This window comes from Scomber japonicus, chromosome 21 (genome assembly GCF_027409825.1).
Source record: "Scomber japonicus isolate fScoJap1 chromosome 21, fScoJap1.pri, whole genome shotgun sequence".
Taxonomy (NCBI): Eukaryota; Metazoa; Chordata; class Actinopteri; order Scombriformes; family Scombridae; genus Scomber; species Scomber japonicus.
In genome coordinates, this window is record NC_070598.1 from 8,833,246 (window position 1) to 8,859,827 (window position 26,582).

General features: G+C 38.7%; 1 protein-coding gene across 5 annotated transcripts in view; it reads right to left on the minus strand.

Moving 5' to 3' along the window:
- Positions 1-7,471: 7,471 nt before the first annotated feature.
- LOC128382042 (cadherin-12-like) overlaps positions 7,472-26,582 on the minus strand; it is a 61,859-nt gene continuing 42,748 nt past the window's right edge. For 2 of the 5 annotated variants that reach the window (XM_053342021.1, XM_053342018.1), the window contains 5 exons: positions 22,774-22,914; positions 19,055-19,172; positions 13,773-13,890; positions 11,499-11,750; positions 7,783-8,350 (listed from right to left, as the gene is read on the minus strand). In XM_053342021.1, coding sequence (XP_053197996.1) covers positions 7,839-8,350; positions 11,499-11,750; positions 13,773-13,890; positions 19,055-19,172; positions 22,774-22,914 — 1,141 coding nt within the window. In that variant the 3' untranslated portion in view covers positions 7,783-7,838. Of the gene's footprint in view, positions 7,672-7,782; positions 8,351-11,498; positions 11,751-13,772; positions 13,905-15,725; positions 15,736-19,054; positions 19,177-20,916; positions 20,932-22,773; positions 22,915-26,582 lie in introns of those variants that run through there. The other 3 variants (XM_053342020.1, XM_053342019.1, XM_053342017.1) reach the window with 3 other exon arrangements.

A 26,582-nucleotide genomic window follows, 5' to 3' on the forward strand; every position in this document is an offset into this window, starting at 1 on the left:
TCACACGGTTATACTTTAGTTGGCTTAGTAACAGCATGCATGGTTGTGTCCTGCTAGGCAGCTAAACCTGTTTGGTACTGGATTTTAAAATAGCACACACAGTCCCTTGAGACAGATACTATGTTGGAAATGGTCTATGTCTGTTGATGTTAGTAAAGCATTCATTGGTTTACTATTGGGTTGGATGAGTTCAAGCCATGTGTACTCATATGTTAAGTCTGAGCATGAGTATATTGCTCTCAAAGACACTGCTTGGAACAATAATGCATGTGTGTGTGTGTGTGTGTGTGTGTGATATGGTCTTTCCCCAGAAAGTATAATTAACACTTTTTAAAATTCATAAAATACTCCTTCTCCCTCATTAAAAAATTTATGAACATGCAGTTTCTCTGTTGGACACAGTACATCTCCTACTTCACTGTAAAGTCCATCCTCAGTGTTTGTGCACTGGAGGCTTCAAGTTTTCACATCACACTTGTATGTAATGTAAGTTGAATATTGGACCACAATTGGTGCCAAACTAACTGCGATGTCACAAATCCAGTTGATCGGCCCGCCCTTAAAAATCAGCTTTTCAATGAGCTCAAAGAAATGTCAACTTTAAGCAGATTAATGTGAAAACAACCTTCTAGTGTCAAAGTCTGCACATATATCATTATGCACAGTGGAAAAGATTATGGTGATTAAAGGGGGACTACAGGTCTTTTATTTGAAATGTTCTCATTCAGAACTAAAAGTGAAATATTAATTATTATATTGACAAATTGACTTCCATCATGGAATCTAACGTTCATTTGTGCGTTTCAGTCTTCTTTTTGCATTGTATTAGACCATAAAATATCTATTTATAATGACATATAATTATACTGTGATACCTTTTAGCAACACAACAGGAACCTTATCATTTTAGATGGAGAAGGAATGACAAAGAAATCAGCATCAACTGTCTTTTTTCCATTTGTCATTTAGAGAATGAATAATGAGTGGATCTGTAATCATGATTTAGTGGCACTGTGTGAAACTCTTAACAGTTACTGGCCATGTGATTATTACTTTTGAAGTCTGAAGAGGGCTCAAGTACACAACAACTGCTCACTGATGTCATACATTTAATACTTGATTTGATTTATCCAAGCAAGTACAATAAGTGAAAGCACTGTTTATGAAGTGAGACGAGAAGCACACATTAGTGAAAATGTTAACCTTCTTGGTTGAGTTCATAATGTCTAAACCTACAATGGAGATGCAGAATATTCTGTTCAGTTTATAATGTTTGACATTGCAATATTAAAGGTACAAGCTGCGTGCTGAATTGTTGTGACATTTCATGTTTAATGCATCAGTTTCCACTCTTGCCATTTATCGACTGTAGCAGAATTACCCAGGACCTTTTCATCACATTCTCAAGCTTTCTTAAATGACTGAAGCAAACTTTCTTTTGTATGAAATTTAGTTTTATATTGAAGATTTTCTTGTTTTATTTTATTACATGCTTTAAATTTATTTTGTCTTCTTGCTTTGCATTTGAAAGGCACTTTACAAATAAATGTGCCTCGTCTATTGGCATTTGGCTCTCATTTCTTTATTTCATGTCTCAGTTAATATTCTTAATATTTTTTTTATTTGTTTGTTAGGTAATGCAGCACCACTGGACAAGATGGACAGGTTGGAAAGCTAAAACTCCACAGAGAAGAAGCATTTACAGATGAACTTGGCCACACGTTTAACTCAAGTGTATGGACAGATTTTAAAAGTTACTCTGCAGTTTAATTTGATGCAGTACCCTCGAAGGAAAAACACAATGCTTTTTTTATTTAGTTATTTTCAACCCAGAGACAGGATTGCCTTCAGTAGCTGATTTTTAAGCAGTTTCCACATTAGTGTACCTACACTTTATAATTGTTGGTGATGATTAAAATAAAGGTTTAACTTTCACCCACACTGACATAAATGTGGTTTAAACCTCCCAATACAGTGCAATATACTGAGACACCAAGACCCTATCAATCAACACATCTCAGACAGGGTCGACCAACACCAAGCATTTCACGCTTCATATAGATATAATAGCTTGCAGAACTGTTGTATTGGATTGCATCTGATTTACAGCACCCACTTGAACCTGATGAACTGGCAACTATGTGCAAATTGCCTATGCACACATTTGTTTTTGTTTCTCCATCAATTAATGTCTTAATTATTGCTTAACACTCTGTAAACATGTTCTTAGAGTGTGATAATGACAGCTCTGTTTACCTACATGCCATCGTCTCAAGGTTCGTCACCTCTGCTGCTGCATATTAATAGGGTTAACAAAGGTTAGTGGCCACAAATATATGCAGCTTTGCACACTAAGATCAGCACATTCCTGTAAAGCAAACCTGTCAGCTTGCAAAGCATTCTGCAGCGGTGGTGACAGCTTTATTACCATATGCATAAATACTCTTAGAAAAGACCATTAGATGCAGAATAATACAAAGTGACTGGTATTAATTAAAGCACCCATATGCATCAGCACTATAATCCCTAACCCCCGTGTGCAATACAGGGTTTCATTAGACTCAGAGAGGCATAGTTCCATAGCCAACTGAAAAGTGCCAACAGAGACAGGTCTTGGTAATGTATTTTCATTTATTTCAGTCTAAGCAAATTGTTCAGTGCCTACAACAATGGAGGGGTGTATTCAAAAGACACTGTGACAACTCGTCCTTGTTGAATCATGACAGCTATGCTGGCACAAATTTGTGTGACTCAGGAAATGAATGTTGTAAACACCTTGGTTCACAACCAAACAATGCTCCTATAATTTGAAAGCACTGTAAATTGTGCTGTTTCCCTACATTGCAAAATCAAATATTTGCCACATCCTTCCCATGGCAAATAAAGCTTGTTGTTATGATGACATTATTGATAAATTACTTGCAAGGAGGACATTTTGATTTTATGGAGTCGGTCTACTCATGGTGGAGTATGGGCTGTAAAAGGCTGAAAAGGGGACTGAACAATGGGACAGTGCTGTTTACTGGTGCATTGAGGGTTGAAGTCCATCCAATCTAAACAGTATCAATGCCATCACTTTTTTTTTTCTTTGGCTTGTTTAATGGTTACTCTCCCCTCAGCTATTGCATAGATTGTGCCAGCTCTCTTATATTTATGCATAGGATGGCAGTCCCCTCACTCCTACACCCACACAACTCCTCCCTGTTAGTGCTGATGTCTCTGTTTAGTCTGTCTACTTTGCCTTATGCCACTACACAGGATGAGTCATAAGTGATATGGAAATGCTGTGATTTAGTAAAGGCCACACAACAACAGGTAGGATACAGTGTTTAGTAAGCACAACTACCCATCATACCAACTGAAAGAATGATTTCACCAAACACAGGGCTGCAGCTAATTCACTCTTAATCTCATAATTAACTGTAACTATGTTAAAAGAGACGAACTGCTAATCCTCACCTTGGATTTTTTAAACAATATTTTTGACATCCTGTCAATCAGCTAATTAATTTATTGTCACATTATTTGAAGCTATGCTCACAATTGTATTCTTAGATTTTTTTTCACCCACCTGAACAACTTTTTTCTCTCCTTTTGAAAACTCTGACCTTTTATATTTGATTTCTCAACATGGTGGCCTAATTCAGTTTTAGAGCCAAATATTGATGGAGTAATTTAAATTGATTAAAATACTAATTTACATATATTGAGGCTAAAACCACCTGATTCACTTTTAAAATATGCACTAGGAGTTTTAGCTAGGTATCCGTTTCATTACATTGATTTTGACGGAATCTCTAGGGCAAAAAGCAAATGTAAACAAGAATTATAAGTACATTCCTTCCACATAAACTACATTTCAAGTCACTTATAATGACAAGAGTGGATTCTAGCAGGTCGTGTGCACATACACAGGAAGGGAGAGAGAGAGAGAGAGAGAGAGAGAGCAATTACAAAAGTTACATTACCACTGTCACAAGCCTAAATTAAGAATAGTCTGTTTGCCAGCCTATAGAGCCCTAATGTGAACCCAGAAATGTCGAGTACCTGAAAGTTTTATGTTAGAAATGTACAGTATGGTTCCCCAACACTTAGAAACTGATGGCATAATTAGCATTTATTAGCATGATCACCTGCATGTGGACAAAATTGGACTGGTTTTGGGGTGATCCTTTTTCTGACATGGCCATTTAAACCATATCAAATTCATTGTAATGGGTCAGATGTCAGCAGTTCATTCTTGATTTTGGAGTCTCAGCTTTAATATAATGTATACATTAACCACTTAACGCACGCTGTTCCGTCTATGGGACGGGACGGATGTTAGGAGGTAGCCACAAGTTCTTCTGGATGATTTAAACACCAACCCTTAAACATGTATATTCATGCCGTACATCGTTGGAAAGCTTAGATTGTCCTGATTCATTCAAGACCACTCACGACTTATATGGTTGCTCACAGCCGTAATAGTATTAGCGATTAGCTCGGCTAGCCCCTCAGCTAAGTAAGAAAAGCTATAATGCCAACATACCTTCAAAGTCTTCCCTTTATCCACAACGATCATCTTATGACTCAGGACTTTCTGTACAGCTCGCCAAATATCCATTCTTGTGAAATATGAAATCCGTTTCCATAAAACCGGAATACTTTCCTCAATATGTCAACATGTATTTAGTCCAACACGTAACGTAATAACACAAATAACAAAGAATATACGGTCCGTTTACGTCATTTCCTGACCTGCACGTCCATCTCAGAGTACACGTGACTAGATGTTTACGACCGTGAGCCTCTCCTGCTTCTGACGACACCACACACAAGCCAATCGGTGTTTAGGATTAGGCAGTACATGTCTCCAAAGCCAATGAGGACATGTGACCGACGACATGGCTTTGATTGACTGCTGTTCTAGCCTATGGAAATGAAGTTGATAACCTTTTAGCCAATAGTCAGAGGTTTCCAACGGTGTATGACACTAAGCTATTAAGTTTGGCTGTCCATAAACAAACTCCAAGCGTAACCGGCGTGCGCCCGGTGCGTAAAAGAGTTGAACCATATATCATTACGCACTCGGCATTTTGGTACACGGTTGGTTCTTCTTCGACTTAACATATGACTTATACCAAAATAAACAGATAGATAGATAGATAGATAGATAGATATGGCCAAACAAAAAAATATGGTTATATGTAATAATAATAATAATAATATTAATAATAATAATAATAATAATATGGCGTCAGCTTTCATTAGAGACCAAGATTTTGATTGTAGGCAAAGGGGTTGTAAAGTTATAGGTGTTTGATTGTGGTTATACAGCTTTGGTAACCAAGTGTCCATTTGGAGTCTCCAAAAAGGACCTGAGGAAAACGCATGGACATACCTGTTGAAAAATAATTCTGAAAAATTCATCTTTTGGTCTTTTGACTCCAAATTTGGACTGCATGAAGCCAAGACCTGTGGCTCTGGCCTCATTGTGTCTATATCCTCCTGAATTTCTGTACACATGTCATCGTAAAGGCAAACCTATGGGCGAGTAAACAACCCCATCATTGTAACCTCTGCCACTCTTTGTCAGTAAGTCACAGAATCACACAGAGACTTTTACAAGAATCCTGAGAGTGTTTCCTTTCCAATGATACCAGACACATCTCTGAGTCTCAAACTATGTGGGATCTGTGCTGCTCACAACTTGGGCATGTTGTTTAGGCTAACAGCATAAAAAACAGGGGCGTGTGTTAAGTGGTTAAGCTGCTCAATGGAGCAACTGTATGCGCTGTCAATTGGGGCAGCATGCTCGCTTTTCCAATTAAGAATAATTTCACAGCATTGTCCAGACTATTCCTGCTGTTCTCGTGTTTTTCAGTCAGAAAGATGTAACAAATCTTTGAAACACGTCCTTGACTAAGCAACGTTACCATCTCCACCAAACTTTTATTTGCATTGGATTTATTACCTGTACTGCAGCCAGCTAGGTCAATGTGTGATCTACACTAAATACAGCAACACTCTGAGCATACATATTTACATTTTCCCACATTGCATTGTAAGAGAGGGGCCACCCCACATTCACATCGGCCACCATAGACCTACTACTGCAAACACAAATCAGAAAAATGCACTCTGAAGCAGCAAGGCAGGGACCAATAAACGTGAACTAAAATCCTACAACAAATGACATGATGCAATTTAGGAAGAAATTAACAACTGATAATAATGTAATTTGTTGGCACAGTCCTCTCTGGTGATACCTGCTCCTAATATTAATGGCTAGTGATAGTGACTACATGGCTGGTGTCAGCTATGGGCCATCATAACTCAAGGGGATGGTATTGTATAGGAGATAACTTATGTCAGCTTTGTTGCAATACCTGCTGGCTGTACGGGTCACAGATTACTTAATGTCCATTCAAACACATCACTGCTCATTTACCGAAGCTCAGCCTTGAGCTATACCTTTTGGATGAAATAGAGAGAGACTGAGAGGGGAATCGCTTTACATCCATTGGTAGAGGCTCTGCATAGTATGTCACTGACTGCTTTGGCTTTCGTTCAGACCTTCCATTATGTCGTCACCAGACCATGGCAAGAAAGATCTGAACCACTCTATTCAATGACTGTGGAAATAGGGTCATTTTGATACCTTACTGAAGCCTTGGTCTGACTTGTAATTTTTGCACCTTGATTGCCTTTCTAAGGCATGGGGGTGTTTTGCCGTATCAGGAAACATTCCCTTTTAAAAGCATTAGCAAAAGCCATTGTTGTTTTGTGAGAAGAAAAGCCAATCACTTGTGAATTTCTCCACTGAAGTAAGACTGAACTATCTTATTGGGGGGACTTCATTTAAAAACAAATACAATCTGTCTTTCATTTGATGGATGATGTAAAAGAAAAGGAAAAGAGAAAAGTTTCTGAGGTTGTTCTCTTTTAGTTTTTTTAAAATTATTTTTAACTGAAGAAAAACCAATATTTTCACTCAGATTTTACCCTAAGGTCAACATTGATGCAAACAAAATAAGTAAACATGAGGGCAGTTGTTTTTTTTTCCCAAGTGTGGTTTATTTAAGAAAACAGTGTTTATTACATGACTGAACTGCAGTATTTAGCCCTAATTTATCTTTTTACAACTCTAGTACAAGTCTATTCACAGGACCCACCTAACAGAAACATCAATTTTCTTGTGGGCCTTAATTAATTATAAAATCTTCGAGTGTCTCCAAAAATTAAAAATACAGATTGATGACTGAGAGATAAATAGATAAATACACAAAAGTCTAATCAAATCAATCAGCCAATAAATAAATAGAACAATAAATAACATTCAAAACATCTTTGGCCAAACTCGGGCCACTTCATCACAGAGTTGACATTGGTCTTGGTGGATGCCTCGGCCAGTCAGAGCACAGTACTGTATGCTGATTGAATCAGCTTGACCTATGGGGTTCTAAGAGAAAACACTGGGTGTGTGGCATGAAATGGCAAGTGACAGAACAATCATATTGAGGCACTTTTAAGGATGTCCTAGGAAATGACAACATTTCCGTGTGTATGCTTATTCCCCATTAGGAAACAAAGTGTCAGACAACAAACAACATTCAATTGAAAGGTAATTGAATGGCTGCTTTGCTTATGTAATAATGTTACTGTATATCCCCCCGCCCCCCCCCCCATTTTTTTTTTTACAATTTTGGGACCGAGCATGGTAAAGTACCACATAGAATAGAAAATGGTGAGCTGGAAAAACATTAAAACAGATAAATGAGAGGATGCTAAAACATTGTGTGTCACCAACCAAAGGAACATTGTTACATATTTGCTTTTTGAGTCTGTGAATAACATCAATGTGTGTTCTCCATTGTTGTTGAGTCCGATTGAGTTTCTGACTGTTCCCCGAATATTCCTGCCAGTGTCTTAAAGCGGGGCCCCCAGTCATTGAGGTAATCATAGTCCTCCTCAAGGTCTATAGCGTGGGAGTCAATGGAGCTGAGTGACTCAGCCACGGAGCCATCGCCCTCGTAAGCATACGTGGCAAGGGAATCGTACGGAGGGGCTGAGTTGTCCATGTCATGCTCTTTCAGACGCTCGTTGATGAAATCTCGGATGTCTGCACTGTCCTGTGAGACCGGTGGCTTGGGACCTCTCTTCAACTCAGGTTTGACATCTCTGCGGTACAGGTTCTCTTTGACAACCTTGGGATTACGAAGCGTACCCATGTCAAAGGCATGTGTGTCCTCCTCACCCCCTCCTTCATCGTCATAGTGGATGACATTATCCCGTATGTCCTCCTTGGATGACATGAGGGTTTCCTTCTTTTTCTGTCGTCTCAACCCCACGTAGAGGACCACAATGACTGGAAGAACAAATCATGAAAATCACGTTAAATCACTGTAAAGTGACCCATATCACCCCACCTTAAACACTTAACCTGTGAAGAGAAGAGATTATATCACTGTATCCCAGTAAGCACGGTTCAGATGATTTGCAGGTGAAAATATATTTTGAATTAAGTATTCAGCCTGTCTGTCAGTCAGTATTTTGACAACTATTGAGTAGATTGCTCTGAAATTTGGAACAAAAATCCATGCCATCTTCTTGATGAATTATAATCAGTTTAGCTATCCCTTTCATCTAACACCATTGTCAAATTACAATTTTTATTCTTCCAATGCTTTGTTTTATAGAAATAGATATGTTGTGCATGGAAACATGCCAAACTAAGATGGTGAACATGTAAACATTCCCTGCTTAACATCAGCATATTCATATTGTTATTATCACAATGACCAAATTAGCTTAGCATGTAGCTCAAATCACCACCACACAGACACAGGTTCACAGAGCAGATTATTATATTAGTATTATATGTTACATTTTTCCAAATCTGAGATTGTTAAATTGGTTTTATTTAAGACCTGGTTTACATTGGAATACAGTAAATAATATCCTAGTGAAACAGTATGAAGTCCATAAAAAGACACACTTTCACATGGATTAAATTATATTCTGGGTGTCCACTGTCTTTGTATGATTTACAGCTCCAAAAATGTCTTGGTTTTCTTATACTGGTTCTTTATGGAGTTCCTCATTGACCTCTTTTGAAGCAGGCTGTCTCTTGAAGGCCCACTCTGTCCTGATGGCCAGTTCCCAGTGCATTGGCAAACTTTCGGCAGCTCTGGCAGTTAGATCAACTAACTAACTCAAATACAGTTGTACATGTTCAAGCCTGAATCTGATCAGAAATATGTGAGAGGAAAACATTGCCAACCCATGTAGCAACAAAGACAACAGAATCGAAGGCCATTTGTGGCATTGCAACACAGCTATCAGAGCAAACTGAAGCCCTGGATTTTGACATGAAGGAGAGCATTATTACATTCAACTCACGTTTTGAAACCTCAATGTTTAATGTAGACATCCAACATCATAACAGTGTAAAAATGAAATAAAATCACTAAAAGCATGATGTGTCCACTGTAACCCTAGTTTTAACCTAGATGTCTTGACATCTTCTGACCTGCAAATCAGTTCTCAGTGGGGATTTAACTGCTTTAGCTGTCCAGAGTAAATAACATGTACTGTCAGAACCACATACATCATAAAAGGTAGTGAAGAAACTGTCAATACTGCAGGGAATAAAAATCGTACTGCTGGGAATATACCCAAAGCAACAGTTTACTGTTTTAGCACAGAGCACTTGCAGGTTGCATAAGGTCCTGCATATTTTACACACTGTTGTAACTCTGTGTGATTTCCAACACATAATGTTACAATAAATTTCCTTCTTTCCTTTTTTGCCTGTCAATGCAATCTGTCTACATCTCTGTCTATCTCCCTCTGTGTCCCGCTCGCTGTCTCCTCAGTAAAAAATGCAGTAAAATATATGTGTTTCTTCTGGGTCTTCAATAAGCTGTTGTATCCTGGAGGAAGAGCAGTGGCCAGGATAAAGCTGAAATCATTCAAATAAAAGTCCAGTAAATACATTCAGACTGACAAAAAAAGCTTTAAGTAGGTCTCCTCCTTTCATCCTCCCTATATCTCACTTCCTCTCTGCCTTCCTTCACTCCCAAGTGATTTTATCTACCTGTGTATATAGTGTGCTAGCTCCCCCCAGTGGCACCTGTGTAGACTTCAACAACAGGCATTTTTGTGAGACACACTAGCTGAACACAGCATGTCAGTAACTGCAGCCAATCTACCTCAGTCTGAAGACACAGCAATACAGATGAAAGTCTCTGTGCCGGTCTGGTTAATTTACCTCACCATTTCTCCTCACAGGACAACTGGGTCATCTTGACAAAACCTGCACAGGAACTAAGTGGGTCTATGGAAATGTTCTCAGCTTGAGTTCTGATTTTCTCTGCTACTTTCCTTCGCAGGGACGGCATGACAGTTCTGCATCAGCCTCAGCCTTAGGGGCGAGATGACTTAGAGCTTTGAAGCCATTCTTCGTAGATGATGTGGACACATGGACACAGCCCAACATCACTACAATCAACTGTGAGATTTTATGTTCCCTCACATATAAAACAATGAAAGCTGAGCTGATTTTTCACATGAATACATTCATGAAGGTAATGAAAAAGGATTAATGATTATAGTTGGATTTAACAGTTCAGTCGTTGAGGGACCATATATTAGAAAGAGATAGAGAAAAGTAAATACAGCTCAATTTAAAGGTCATGGCTGCCCTTGACTTGCACTGTAAAACTGGAACTTCTTTAACAACCAACTATCCCACATTCATAATTTAGAAAATGACACCATAAACCTACATTTACTTCCTCCCCGCTATGCAGATGAGTTTGGACATTAATGGCAGAGAATTAAGGAGGAGTTTTACATCCATGACCTTGTGGGAAATGTAAAAGCTATAGCCTGGGAAGCAGCCACAGGGCAGCGAGATTGGATTTAGTTTATAGAGCCAAGCGTCCCTCTTTCCAATCTCGAATGTCTCATTGAATGACCGAATTCATATGGGTCCTATAATTAACTGCAGACACTCCTGAAGGTATACCAGCCCAAGTCTGATGGTCAGCTCTGCACGTTTGAAGTCAGGTGTTGGCAAAAATGTCAACATTGGTCCCAGCTGAATAGAAATAGATCTGGTAGATTAAACATGCATTTGTATTTAAGGTGTTTATAGTTTACAGGAACCTTTCGCTCTGACATCACAAGCCAATCGATATAAAGTATTGTGGAAGATTTTTTTGCTTGTGATACAAATCTTACAAATTGTCTGGTTTGGCCAAATTATGGTTAGGATTTAGCTAACAGGAAGTCTCATTAGTTTACAGGAGGTTATGGAAGCTTAAAATTCAAAAATAAATGGTAAAGGAATAGTTTGACATTATGAAATATGTGCATATCAGGTTGCCAGGCAACCAGTAGGATGTCAGAGCTGGAGTGCCAACACAACAAATTCCTGTGTCCTTTATGATCATCTATGGTACCGTGTTAAAATGAAAAATGTTTACAAGCTAGAAGACAACATGTCTCACCTAACAGGATGATGATACATAGAAGGATAGCAACCAGAGCACCCGTGCTGAGGCCCACTGGGAGAAAGATGGCCTCTGCGCTGCAAGTTAACAGAGAACCATCTGATTCACAGCCACATACACGGATGGTCAGGGTGCCTGTGCTGCTCTTGGGTGGATAACCATTATCTTCAATCACCACAGGAAGAAAGTAGATTTCCTGCACACGCCGTCTAAAGCCATTCCGTTTTGTCACTATTCCAGCTGTATTATCTGAAAGAAGAAGAAGAAAGACATTTAGAATTTTTCTTGTAAAACAAAAAAGACATTTCCGACACAGCGTCAGATTCTTTAAATTGATTAAAAGAAAATTTGTATGACAGGCTTGAAGTAGTGCTTACCCCTTGATCTATACAGGTTAGAGGGTGTTCTGACCAAAGAAGAAGATAGTCTATCCAGTATAACCTCACATCAATCAGACAATCCTCTGAATTACATTACTAGTGTGGAGGTCCGAGTATGATAAAGATAAAACTTTTCAGTGTCTGATAACTCTTTATGTTTGATATCAAATCCTCTCCAAATGTGCTTCCCTGAATGCGATGAGATATTGTAACGTTTCAAAGACTTCTCTTATCAAAGCACTCACCATTTTACACCACTTACTTTAAACGCGGGTAGAGCTTAACCACACCCAGTACATCATTCTCCGAAACACTGCAAAGAGGCTTCTGTCTACCTATACTGTAAGACCTATAGGGATCAGTAGTTATATTGTTATCTCTTTGTGCAGGCAACATCACTCCACAGAAACAGCACATAAGACATGATAGATAATAGACTAAAAAAAAACACACAAAGGGAACCAGCTGAGAAGACAGCCGGATGTGTGCGGGTAGCGAGTGGAATAGAGGTCGACAATGCATATGAGGAAAAGGGAACGTGTCAGGGTGGACCTGCCTGGTTCGGTCTGCTGCAGCTAGACTGTCTGACCCCTGTCAAGTCAGGTTTGTTCCACTGACGAAGTCTGGCACTTTTTCTTGACAGGAGGTCAGGTGTTTTAGCACACCTTGCATGTTGTGCAGATTGTATTTGTGCCCTCTCTCTCTCTCCCTCTCTCCCTCTCTTGCTGAACCCGTCTGTGGTGTTTGTATTTCCTGTCCTTGCCTATCAGATCTTGTTCTGTGTCTGTAGAGTGTGCATACAGGGCCTGCACACTCCACAGACAGGGCACTGCAAGACAGTGTGTCCAAAAGGTAAAACTGGATCAGAGGTTCGGACGGGGGCTTGTCAAGCATGGTGAATGCATTCGTTTCCCTGGTCTCATCCTTCCATGTCCCACTTTTCATTACCCGTCTTTCTGGTTAGACTTCAAAGGGCTCGGCCAGCGCACACTGCAGTGTCATTTATGTCCTTATCATAAGACAACGTCTGACCATATGCATTTGCTATTTTTAGCATTGAGATGTGCCACTCTTAGAAGGTTCAAGTAGCAAACTTTGCAACTAGTGAGAATGTGTATCACTCCTCCAAAAAATAGGACATGAAATAGGATAAACTAATCACCGTTAATTTGGTTAATATCAGTTCTATTACAACAAATATGCACCATCATCACTGTTTGTGACTTTACAAGTTACATACTCCTTTTTTTGCTGAAAAAAATCTTTACTTCACTCCGATTGCATATTTGTTATTATTTGTCAGTTGAAGAAAAGTGTGATATGGTTTCCTTAAAATGTAGGATGAAGCATAGGCAACACCATTAATGGCAATGCTAGGGAAAGGTTAGCTTCCCCCAAATTATCATTGAAAAAATGTGACCTTTTTCTGGGCAGTTACTGCTGGTATACAGGCTCAACCTTGCTTAAATTTACTAATGGTGCACACTACATGGCATACTACAGTTAAAAAAAATGAAAATGTCTGTGTCAGCAGTTCAGCAGTTGAAAGGACAGCAACACTATATGTAACCCCAAAGTTAGCATCAACCTGACCAGGCTCACTTAAGGAGGACTGACCTTTATGATGGACCAACTATTCTCATTTAAGTGACAATCTCAGAGCATTTTTTTCTCTCACTGCACAATTGCTTCATCCCAACGCTGGATACAAGCCCTCAGCCACCTCTTTCACCTCCTGTTGCTGACCTTTACCCTCCCCAAGCATGATGTCCTTGTTCTGGGATGGAGCTCCATAAACTGTTATACATTGATAGGAAGCATTACAAAAATCAATTACCACTGTCATGCTATACTAATCACCATAAACAACTGTTATCAGAATAATACTTACTTCCAAAGTCTCGAATTGTGAAATTCTTGTTTTTTATATCTTCTTTTGGTGATTTGAAGGAGAACTGTTGTCCAGCAGGTGGTAGATCCTGGTCTTTAGCACTGAAGGTTTGAATCACCTGTTGAAAAGAGACTTAAGACTTAAGTTTTGGTTTCACTTTTAGGTTTTAAAGTTCGATTTTTCTAATGTGTTTGTAATAGCAGTGTTGTCTACATACTGACAGAAAACAGTCTTTGGATTGGCACAGATGGAAGCTTTTGTTGTGAGAAGTTGTTTCAATGTCAAGTATTTCTCTTTGTAATGGAAAAAGAAATTCCTACAGGTCAATTTGTTCTGACAGCAAATGTGAAATTCTTCAACAATGTACAGAGGTGTCAACTTCTGTCAACTGAATTGACTGTATGTCAGACCTGTCTGTGCTGAAACAAAGCAGTGTTTGTTGGCAATTGTTCTCTCAGTAGTTTTGGATACAGTCAGTGAGCACTTGATTGATAACTTGTTGAAATTCTATATTACTGCAACACAAAGCATGATGGATTAAGTTCATTCAAAACTACTGGAGGTTGTTCAAGGGTCATGAACAAAAGCCAGTTATTTTATGTTGTACTTACAATACAGTACATCTGTTATAACCACAGGAACAACCAAAACTTTGTTCCCAAAGCAACCAACAATAATAAAAGAGACACAATTTGATACCTTTTATACAGTACTTCAAAATAAAATTCATCCTTTACATTTGAAACTGCAGCTGAGTTTGCTAGTTAACACCTCGCCAACCAACCACCAACTTCTTTGTTCTTCCAGGCTCCTAGACGCAGACTGCTGATTCAGCTGCTTCTGAACCAAGCTGCTGATGGCTTTCTTCTTTTCCCCAAACATCTCAAAGTTTAGTCTGGAACCGGCTGTTCTGCCAGCCCAGCAGTAAAACCAGTCTGCTCTTCCGCACTTAGCAGGCTTGACCTGATGCAGACCTGATGCCCCAGCCCTGAACTCCAAATATAGTAGCAGCTAGTCAGCCCTCTTGCTCTGTTACATCACTTTGTCTATGTTGCTTTTTCTCTCAGTATTTGAATAAAATCCCTGTACAGTAACAAACCTGACACCAGATCGGATGAGTGCTCTGATGTGTTTACCACAGCAGATGTACATTTCACACTATTGACTTCCTGCAGCATTCATAAATCTGGAGCCAAAAAAACAATTAATTTAACTATACTTTAATCTATCAATAATTTTTTCAATGAATCAATTATGTCATAGATGGTAGTTAATGCCCATCATACTTTACCACAGAATCAATAAGCTAAAAGTGAATACTTAATCTGGAAATTTGTCACAATCGAATGTGTGGTATTTTTTCCATTTTCTAATTGAGCTATTCTATTTTAATTTTAAAAATTCATTTTTTTTGCCAATGGACAATTTGATTAATCAACAAGTTATTTAAACTCTAATAACATTCTAAATAAATACACTTCACTGTGTGATAAATTAATAATTTCACACATTGCTCATTTGCCATCTAGTCTACTGATATGACATAAGTTCCTACCTGCAGGTACATGCAACTGGGAGTAATACTGATTCAATGAAAATATTAAACATCAATACAAGACACTGCTATCAACAGCTTCAGTGCGTCAATACTGGCGTCAGCTTTTAAAACATAAAGGTTTGTTTTATTTTCTTCACTCAATATTAATTGTAGTCTATCATGCCGGCATCAAAAGCTTCTTTTCTTGCACTCAAAAGTGTGCCCCACCTCTTCCTGATCACAAGCATAGCGCTGTGACTGCTGTTACTGCTTATTACTGGGTGCTATTGTACATGTTAAATGACTTTAAGTGTATTTGGCTTTTCGCACTCAGCTGTATTGTTGAGCTAGATAAGAGCAGCAGCTAAATGTTGTAAATGTAAATGTAATTATTTCAGTGTAACAAACTGATTCACAAGGTTTGCACTTCCATGAAGTATTATACAATGCTCAAGGAACGCATTAAAATATATCTAATATGTAGAAAAAAAATGACGATTTAATTCTTGAGTTGTAAATATGCTTGTTTTATGTTTCCTTTGTTGTTACTTTTTTCCCATTTCACACTTGACCAGTTGACTGGTCAGAGCGCAGTACATCATAAAATAAGGAAATATTTTTACTGTCTTACTTGGCCACAGCCCTGTCTATTTTATTTGCAAATCTTAGTTTAAGGCCACTCTCCTTCCTGCTCTTCCGACACATTTGCATGAAAATTGTTGCTTCCCTTGCTCCCTGGCTATGTCCTGGTTACTGATCATTTTTCCCGGAGGATGTGCCACAGCATGAGACACTCCAAAACAAGCGGTTTGTGTGTTTTTCAGCAGTGTGAGTGCAGATAATCATCAAGGGCGATGTGTGAAGAGAGGATCTGCAATTCTTTATCATCCACCAGCTGTGTGCAACACCTGGTAGAATCATGCTGTGGAAACACTAGGAAAATGTATATTCTGCACTGCAGGGCAAGGAGGGGGAGGAGGACAGGAGAAAAAAGAGGAGGGAGAACGAAGAAGATGAAGTAGAGGAGATGTGATTAAGGAAGAAGAGAGGAAAGCATTAGGTGAGAATAAAGGAGAGACAACAATGCCTTTTAAATACAGGACACATTTTAGGATAATTGCAGCAGGTTGAATATATAATACAGCTAATCCTAACCCGTTCTGTGCATATTTTGACATCTCGTTTTGTCTAATGTTTCATACTTGTTTCAACCCTAGTGTTAATTCTGTCAAAATCCCATGTGTTGATTGACTGAATGTTAAAGGACACTACTCGTAAGTTGTGCAGTTGAATATTAATCTATTGAGCCACCCTATATAACTTTAATAAGTAATATAGGGTATAAGTATTTTTCTATAAGTGGAAATATTTATTCTTAAAAATGCAATAATTAAGGTTAAAGTGTGGAAAAAGCTATTAGTTTAGCTATTATTTATGATGAGTTTAAAACTCTGCTAATCTGCCTCATCAGAACTGTGTGATTGTGGTTTTAGTGGCCTTGCAGCATCGGCAAACAACCAAACATCTGCCACCAGATTTTGATTAAAATACTGCAAAATCCTGATTGATGGATTTAAGATTGTGACATCCTGTTTTTTCCAACTGAGCCATGCACCCTTTAAACCTGTTCAGGCAAGTAATTCAAATGAAATAATCAAAACTACAGCACAAAATTGTAGTGCCTCTTTGCTTTGAGTAAATAGCAATTTTGGGTTTTATTTGTTCTAATTGTAGTGTCAAATTGGCCTCATCCCCTTTTTTAAATGTCTGTGTTTCCATGTTAAGTCAGCCGAGCTCATGTCAGGAAGATAGCAATGCTTCAAATGGAGGGTGCAGCCATTGTTTTGATTGCAGTAAGCCTGAGGACCAGCAAAACATCCTCAATATGATGAGGAGTCAACACCGATTTGATAGACTGTCAAAGAAGTTGTTCCCTCAGAACACTAACTGCATATAGATGCTAGTTAATGGGCTAATTTACAGGCACGGGTGGTTTACAATGTGCACAGGCAAATTCTCCACTGCATCTCTAATATATCATCTGAAATGTACTCCAGGTTGCTGATATGCAAAGAACTGCATCATTTTGTGACTGCTTCTCCAGCTGAATCGAACTCTAAGACATAATCATAGCTCAAGATTTGGATTCAAACTCTGTACTGAAGGGTTCTCTGTAAAAATCCCTCAGAATAAAGACTTTTATTCAGGTGACCTTGAATATAAAAAACACTGAAAACCAACCCCTCTGTGAACATGAAACCTAAATGTGTTTATTTTCTACAGTAATATGGTGCTCCAAAAAGCAGAAAAATACCACAGCATTTTATCACTACGCACCACAACATCAGTGTTTATTTCTTAGTAAGTGTTAATAATGACACTTTTCCAGCACTTATAAAAATCCTCACCTTTCAGATTCAATTTAACACAAAACCCAACTGAAGTCATATCAGATCTATGGGAGAATGAACAACACTCCAATCAACATCTGCCAACTCACAACAATCAACACGTCTTGCAGTTTTTCTCAGTCGCTTTGGTATATTTCTCAGATCAGAATTGCAATTCTAAAAACTCCACATCCAGTCACTTGTGAACATCATGAAAGCAATTTGTCACTCTTTTGAACAAATTGAAAATGCTTTAGCACATTCATGCAAATTATTATGTACAATTGTCTGCTGTTTCCTACATTATCAATTGCTTATGTCATGTTGACCAGCATGTATTAAACTGGTTCTCTGTTGAATAGTTTTACCTCCCATAACATTACATCATTGCATAAGTCATTACATGCAAAACCAGCTGTCATAATATGTCAAGCATATTTTCTGTACATTTCTATTAGCTTTTTTTTTCTCTTTTAAATAAATGTGTCTTGAATTGATGAATCACTCTCAAGTGAATCGTGACTTTCACTAATGAAGGGGAATTTGTGAAGTGTGAACCAGTTCTCTAAAATAGCTCAGAGGTGAATCTTATGAACCTTCAACTGGCAAGCCTAGACAGAGCACAGTACTGTGTTACAGTTTCTGACAATGGATGAACAACAAGGAAATGAAGAGGGTCAACAGCCATGAAGAAGAAGAGGAGTAAGGCAGCAGGGAAAAGGGTAGCAAAACAAACGAAAAGGTAGAAGAAGCCAAAAACATGGGTATGTTTCTGATTAAATCAAGGCCCAATTGTGGATCAATCATTGTTCTCAATCATGACCTTGATATGGCTGAGGCTGGGTGATGGGTGCAGTGGACTGTTGAGAGTACAACTGTGTCCTCAATAATTCAAATGTTTCATTGACAGAACAGGTCATCCGTAATGTAACGTAATGTAATATGTGTTGCATATTTACTGTAATGCTTCATATTACAGTATTTCACTTGCAGTTATATATTGAACATATACCAAAACACACAAACAAACACACACACCTTATATAGTTTAGTTTTGTTGGGTCCTCTGCTCTGTTCAGTCTGTTAGTCAGTTCTGTTTCTTCATGCTGTTTACAGCCCAGTCTCAGAATATTTTTTTTTCATTTAATTTCTTTCCTACACTCTCAGCATGTGTGTCCACCTGCTCCACTATTTATAACACGCTTAGGGTGTTGCAAATGTTAAGGGTGATTTCAGAAATGTACCAAAGCAACTGAGGAAAACAGTAACACTGGAAAAATGTGCTGTGTTTAATGCCATGAGCGCATGGCATGTGTTACAGAAAGAGGCAGGGAAGAGAGTATATGTGAGCATACCTGTCCAACTTTGGAATTTTCACACACAAAGGTCTCATAAGGACTGGCGAGATCAGGTGGAAACTCATTGATGTCCAACACATGGACAGTGACAGCCACCCGACTGGTCAGAACTGGACTGTCTGGATGAGAAAACACAAGACAGAATTGTTGAACAGTTGTGGGCAGTGTTACATGAATATTGCAAAACAGGAAAAGAAATTCACAGCACTGACATCATGTGGATATATGAAGTACTACTGTCTTATGATGAGCAGGAGCATAAAGGTTTGTCAATGTTGCAGAAGGATGGCTGAGTGGTCACAGAGAATGTCATGCCTGAGTGTCCAGTCACAGCGTCCTTGAGCAGACACTAAACCGCCTTTCTGCTTGTCCACTGTAAGTCGCTCTGGTTAAACATCTGCTGGAAAAGCTCTGATGTCAGGATGACGTGCCGATGCATAAATTGCACTCGGACCCTGTTGTTTTATGAAGCTTTTGATTGATGATGAAAAGGAGAATTAAATAAAAACACACAGTAAATGCATCTCATGTATTGCCTACAAATAAAGCATGCCTGCCATTATGGAATATGGCTCAACAGAGAGAATCATTTCTTTACAAGCTGTTCTTCCCCGGGTTCTGCTATGGGTTTTAGCCATAAGATGTGTAGCCCATATTAATTATAGTGTGAAAGCCCCCTTGAGAGGGACTAACTTGAATCCAGGGTTGTTTGTTACAATGTTTACTCACTGCAGGGGCACAACGGGGAAATGTTCTTTTTGTGTGAAAGCCGAAGTAAGGTAAACTTTATGGATTTGATGTGGGAATAGGCTTTGCTCTGCAGTGGGGGGCTTAGTGTGCACTTGTTTATGTGAGTGCCAGTGCATGGGTGCGTAGGTGTGTAGGCTTGTGTGTAGGTGGGTGGTTGAGAAGAATGCTGTGGGGGGAGGGGGGTGGTCTGTAGAGTCATCTCAAGGGGATTGGAGACGCAGCCACGGCTCAGTTAGTAACCCGTCTCTGACCTTGATGGAAAAAGCAATCTTCCCACCGAGGTAAAAATGACACTGAGCATGGGATTTGCTGCTTTGCACTGACTGAACTACTAACATTGATGCTCACCCAGCAAAAATACCGATCTTTGCTTTTGTCATTGGGGTCTTGAATCATTTGGCCTCCAAAAAGTTTCAACAACTGGAACTCTTCTGCATCAATGAAATGTGTAAAATTGGTCTTGAAAAGCTTTTTGGACACAAGAGTTTATTATGTTCTCCACATCTCATCTCAAATACTAATCTCCATAACTGTTGGCTGCCTCTGACTTTGTCATGAGTGATGTATCATTCAGCCCACTAGATGGAGCAATGGTATAGTAGGTATTATTCAAATCAGACTGGCGTCAGCATTTCACTCCAATAACACATGCTCTATTTATTTTATTGAATCAGAATCCTGTATTCCTACAGAATGCTTGAGTGGTCAGCCATAAAAAATCCTGCCTTACACTGTTTTTCTGCTTGATATTACTTTTTTAATTAAAACTCATTTTAATAAAAAAGCTCCATCTTTGCAAGCCAATCAACCACAAATCTATAAAACGAGCTGCAAAATACAGATAGAAAGATTTCTTGAGGATATGAATCTGATAAAAGTGCAACTGCAGACAGAATGAGTAAGTAAACACGCAACACAAAACTCCATGTTAAGTGTAAAACTGAATTCAATTGCTGTAAATAGATAGCGAAAATGGTCCATCATCAGCTCCTTCCAAGGTTATTATTGCATTTAATAGATCTTCTCTCGTGTTTGACTCCTAAAATTTGCCACTGGGCTTAAAAGTCAAAAAGCTAACTGTTAATCTAGCCCCCGCTCTTATTTAGCACGCCTTCTGCTGTGTGCTCTGTCTCAGGAGAGTAGCAGACACTGTTCTCATTTTGCTGCATGACTGCAGTGTCTAGCAATGACCGGACAAATCTCTGAGGCTGTGTAAAGTGAAACATTTCTAACTCAGGTGTTGTTCTAATCATTGCAGAGTAAAGGTAGCTAAAGAAAGGTCAGGAAAATGTCATCTAATAACTTATAATTGTTGGATATTTTCACCTGAGTCATTGTACAAGGTAATCAAATGTGTGAATGGATAAATGTTAAAAAGAATTAACAGCAAGGACACACAGTAGATGCAGAGACAGGTCAAACACGAAGGTCTGCAATAATTAACTGTTTATTGAAAACTGCTGTGCCGTGCCAACAGAAGCAGCTTTAAAACTGTAGAAAAATGTGAACTTTTTTTTTTTTTTTTGCGCCTAACCTCTCCTCATACAATGCATTATTTGTATGGGTATTGAAGGTACCGTGTGCTTCAGTATTTATTGCTGCTCTTCATGGTTTAAGCCCCGAATAACAGAGACAGTATCCCAACCATGATAATACAATGCATCACAGAGGAGCTACCACAACTATCCAATACCCGGAACATAAAGTTCTGCCAAATCTCACTCAAGGTCAGAAACAGATTTGAACTCCCATATTGGGATACAAACTCTGGGGTGCTGAGTTTCAAGTCAAGTCAGTTTTATTTATATAGTGCCAAATCACAACAAGCATTAACTCATGCCACTTTTCATATAGAGCAGGTCAAAACTGTACCATACCCAACATTCCACCCATGAGCAAGTAACCAAAAGAGTTGATCCTGTCCCTACTGATCCAGTGCAACCATTATTTTTTCAACACTGGTTCTCAATGGGTTTTTTTTCTCATGGCAAAAATGGTCTCTAGAAGAATATCTATCTCTAGAGAGGGGAACCAAGCAGCAGGTTGGCTTTAGGAAAGGTGATACGAAAGGAGTATAATGCATGGTGGATGAAGGTAAGATGTGCAGAAATACCATTTGATTCCTGCACCAAATATGACAGACTGAGCAACGCCCTTGTAAAACTTCCATCTTCATCCTCCTCCCCCCTCCTACTACATTATATCCTTTCAGTCTACCTCATCCTCCAGTTCCTTGTCACTTACACACAAAAGCCACACAAAGAAAAACACACACACACACACACACATTGAAAACAGAATTAGCATGTCAGTGCCATGACCTTGAAGGGAAGTGAGTAATATCAGTTTCCAAGGCGACAATGACTCAAGTTTTAACAGCCCATATTTCACAGTCTGTCCTAATGAATATACAGCGTGGGTAATTTTGATTGAGCACCAGCCTGCCTCTGGGATAATGACTTTGACGGTTCTTAGCAGATTTGATGACTTGATGACGATGGATTTGCTTATTTATCCGGAAATTTGCTCCACTTCCTTCATAAAAACATAATTAGCTTGATGACATGTCTTAAAGCCACAGCTTTCTCGAGCTCAGCACACAACATGCTGTGATGCCACTGCATCTGCTTGCTGTAAAACTCTGGAAGGCTTCACATTTTACAGCGGTGTAAGTAAAAGTTGACTCTGGCAAGAAAAGCTCCCCTCCAATGCCAATGTCATCAAACGTGTTAAAAAAGGCAGTTAAAAATGAAAACAGAATTGAGACGAGTATGCCAAAGGAGACAATGTCCTGAAGATACATCCCTCCGGGAGAGCCATCATGGTTTATAGTCACCTATAAACCTTTCCCGCAAAATGGGATTGAGTATTGACTTGAGTAAAAGTGTGTTAAATCCTTCACACAGATTATGGAGTGGGAAGGACGACGACACCTGCATGAATCACAATCGATCTTGTTGTCATACTTACTAAGTTTGGTCGCCACGATGGAGATATTGTGCTGGGCGATGTTCTCCCTGTCAAGGAGTTCATTTGTGGAAATCGTTCCCTCTACTGGATCAATGTCAAAGTAGCTGTCCAAGTCACTCTTCCAGTCAATGGAATACCTGAAAGAAAATGTTTGTTTAATGGCATCCATTTCCAGCATAAACCGGAATTAAACCACAGTGATTTTCCCTCTGGGCTCATGTATATGAGTTAGGTGTAATATAATGTTGGCGTAGCCTTCATTACTCATTCTGAATGGTCATTTCCAGAAAATGTGCTGAGGATCGCATATAAATTCCAATCTAGTAATGGGGCACATGTACTTTAGCCATGCTGAATAAACGTTTTTCTTGGGAACATAAATGAATTTTAGGCACTGTTGAAACCGTATCAATCTCTCACAGCCGACGAACAACAAAAGCATAAAAATGTTGGTTTGGTGTCTATGTACAGAGGGTACAGTGTCCTCCTTGTGAAATGGATCTTTGGTCTTACCCAGCTGCTCTGAATGCAAACGATGAAATACAAAAGAGATCTGAAACCAAACACCAATAGAGACATTCATCATGTCTATGCCATTTGATCTTAAAAGGCTATTTTTCATTAATAATTTCGTGATCGCCAGTGAGTTCCCACAAGAAAATATTATCATCTTCCTCATTTCCTTCACATGGAGGTCTGATTGGGGGTTTCAGTGCTTTGCTCATGGACACTTCCACAGCACAGATGTTTAATTACTCTTGGGCTTGAGCCTGTACCTCTTTGTGTCACCATTCTGTCTTTTTTTTTTTCTTGTGGCAAGCTATTTGATCTTAAAAGGATATTTCTCATTAATATTTATCATGCTTGTTTTTTTCACTATAAAGCCTCAAACTGGACTTGACTCAGTCATTAAGAGAAAGAGGCCTAGTATATGTTCAGACCCCCAAGTCTTTTACTGTAATGAGAATGATAACAAAACCACTTCAATAGAGTTATTTTACAAGCCTCGTTTCCATTGAATTTTCTGTTTCAATTTCGATTTATCTACGTTCTCTTTTTAACTCTGTTTTGCACGTAGTCTTGAAGTGAACATGATTGTGTCAAAATAGTTTAGTGTGAGTCTCTTTGATAAATATTACAGCCAAACTCCCATCAAGAGTTCAAAAGATCAATGGCTTGCAATTTTTCCTCAGGGCAAAAAGCTTTTTGGGGGGGATGTATTGGAGTCAAGCTGCTACTAAAGCCTATGTTAACTGTCAGTGTGGCCCAGTGGTTAAAGAGACCGCCTAACCAGAATATTACAGGATGAATCACAAACCGAGCATTGCATGTTTTGAAATTTCCTTGAACATGACAACAAAGTCTCACCAGCTCAATTACAATCTCTCATGTTAAATGCCAAAAGTATTTCAGAAAGTGCATTTTCTGTATTCCTGTGAAATAGAAAACATCAAAAATGTTTTTACTTGTAATTGCTTCAATCTCTTAAGCTATCTTTTAAAATAATAGAGCTCATCCACAACTCTGAGAAAGAAATCACTGATCTAAAGAGGCTACTTAAGCTGGACTTAGTACTGAGAGCTGTAGATATGAAAATTAATTACAGCGTTATCTCTCGCTTTGAACTGCAGTGATGTTAATTCAGTCCAGTGAACATTAAGCAAGACACACAAGGTAATTTAAGTATAAAAGGAAGGCACATTTAAGTTTATTTTCAAGAGTTAATGATTTTATGCTTTAAGGTTTTGCTGTCGTAAAGCCTTTTAAAGTTCAAGACCAACATGGCTATTCTGTGTCTTGTGATTTGTGGTATTACCATTTAAAACAAAGGCCAAAAGTGAAGTCTTTAAATCTCATTCAAACTTGAGAAAGCTCTCCAGAACCAGCCACCAATGCAGTATTCATGAAGCCCTTTTGTTTCTCCAGCTAGAGATAACTTTGCACTATGCTGTTAAATAGCAGAATCAGTTGTCTAAAAGCATTATTCCCTATGCATGATGGGTCATTGGCTCTATCGTTTTGAAGTGAAGAAGTCTATGATGGCACACAAATGAACAATGTCAGCTGTGGTATTGATGAATATTTAAAGTGCCAGAAAGAAAGTAGAGATCCACAGAATAGAGGGCATAAGCTTTTTGTTGTACAAATCTCTGCTTCTTCCATTCTTTTGTTTTCTCTGGCATGAAATATTCATAATAAAACAACTACTGTTCATGCAACAGGTGCTTTTGCCATTTGCGTTATGCTCCGGAATGCATCTTGGAAGAAGCATTGATACGAAGCAATCTGCTCCAGCAAAAGTAGCTAATAGATTTTAAAAACCAAAAGGATTCTCATACATTTTTTAAGAATGCACTTCTTTTGTCTTTGTGAGGGACAGTCTATTGTTATCTCCCACTCAAGTTTTATGTGTGTGCCTGTGTGCAAGACAGACAGATGGAGGAAGAAAAGAGATGACTTGCACTGAGTATAAATCAGGAGCTGAGTCGAGCACGTCAGATCCATAAAACCGACCAGCGACATTTTTAAATGTCTCACCTGATGAGCACCAGGAGAGAGCATGGCTTTACTGGACAGTACTTTCTTAGGTGTGTGCCACTTAGGTTTTGGCATATTTTGTCAAGATTTAAATTTCGTTTGATAAGTATTCATTATTGATGATTTTGTTCTGTTAAGACAATCAAAAAGAAATCAAAACCTAAGGAATTCATTTTAAATGCTGTAGATTATGAGTTTGCATTAAGTCCTTTTGCTTTTGTGTGTTTGATACACTGGGACTTGTATTTAGGTTGTTTTGCTGTATCGTTGCGTGATTTCCTGTTCAAAACATGTTGTGCTGTGCTCTTTACATTGTATCTGTTGTTTCTGATCGTTTTTACTTGCAAATTCTGGCCAAACACTCGCTCTTTTTTCCCTCCTTGTCAGAGCATCAGCTCCCCTTGAATAGTTTAACACATCTGTCTCTGATACACATACATAACAACATTTTGGACAGATGAAAGCCTTCACCACAATTCAGTTATTACACCATGTTAGACCTAGGAGACTAAAATAGTCTGTTTCATATTCAAGGGTGTGCTTTTCCATTAGTTAAAAACAGCATTTAACAAATCTCAGAAATGTGATTAATCTGCTTATTAAGCCATAACTCTATAATCGCTATAGTGTAGTTGTAGGCCTATAACAAAGTTATACACAACAAAACGTTTAGTTTAGTAGTTTGATATATAGTTAGATATTCTGTCGAGTAGCACTCTGTTTAACACTTGAAATACATAATAAAAGCAAGTGATAAATAATTAAATAACTTAATTGCACACTTGTACTGTAGAAATATTTAACATTCAGTCATGTGAAATGTACATTGCGCTGTATAGTAAAAATAATAATATTGATAATAAAGAAGAAGAAGAATAGCCACATTGTACATTCAGTTGGCAGCCCCCCCCCCCCCCCCCCCCCCCTACTGAAAACTTCTTCCAGCAGGTCTGCATAAATAGATAGTGTAACACTGGTTAGTCTAAGCATTAACATATTATAACAGTGGGTAGAAGAGAACGCATGGGGACAGCGTCTTCTGTATAACTTGGCCCACTTTAATGATTGCCATGACAGTTGGACAACAGAACGCTGGCGAAAACGCAATACATCCACTTCACTGTCCTTTCAATTACAGCGTATCACACTGCCAAGTCAAACAATTACCAGCACTACAGTTGGCCTGAGTGGATGTCAGCCAAAGTTACAGTATTCCTTCTGTTGCAGGCAGTCACCCACAAGTCGAAAAACTGCCAACCATTGGTGC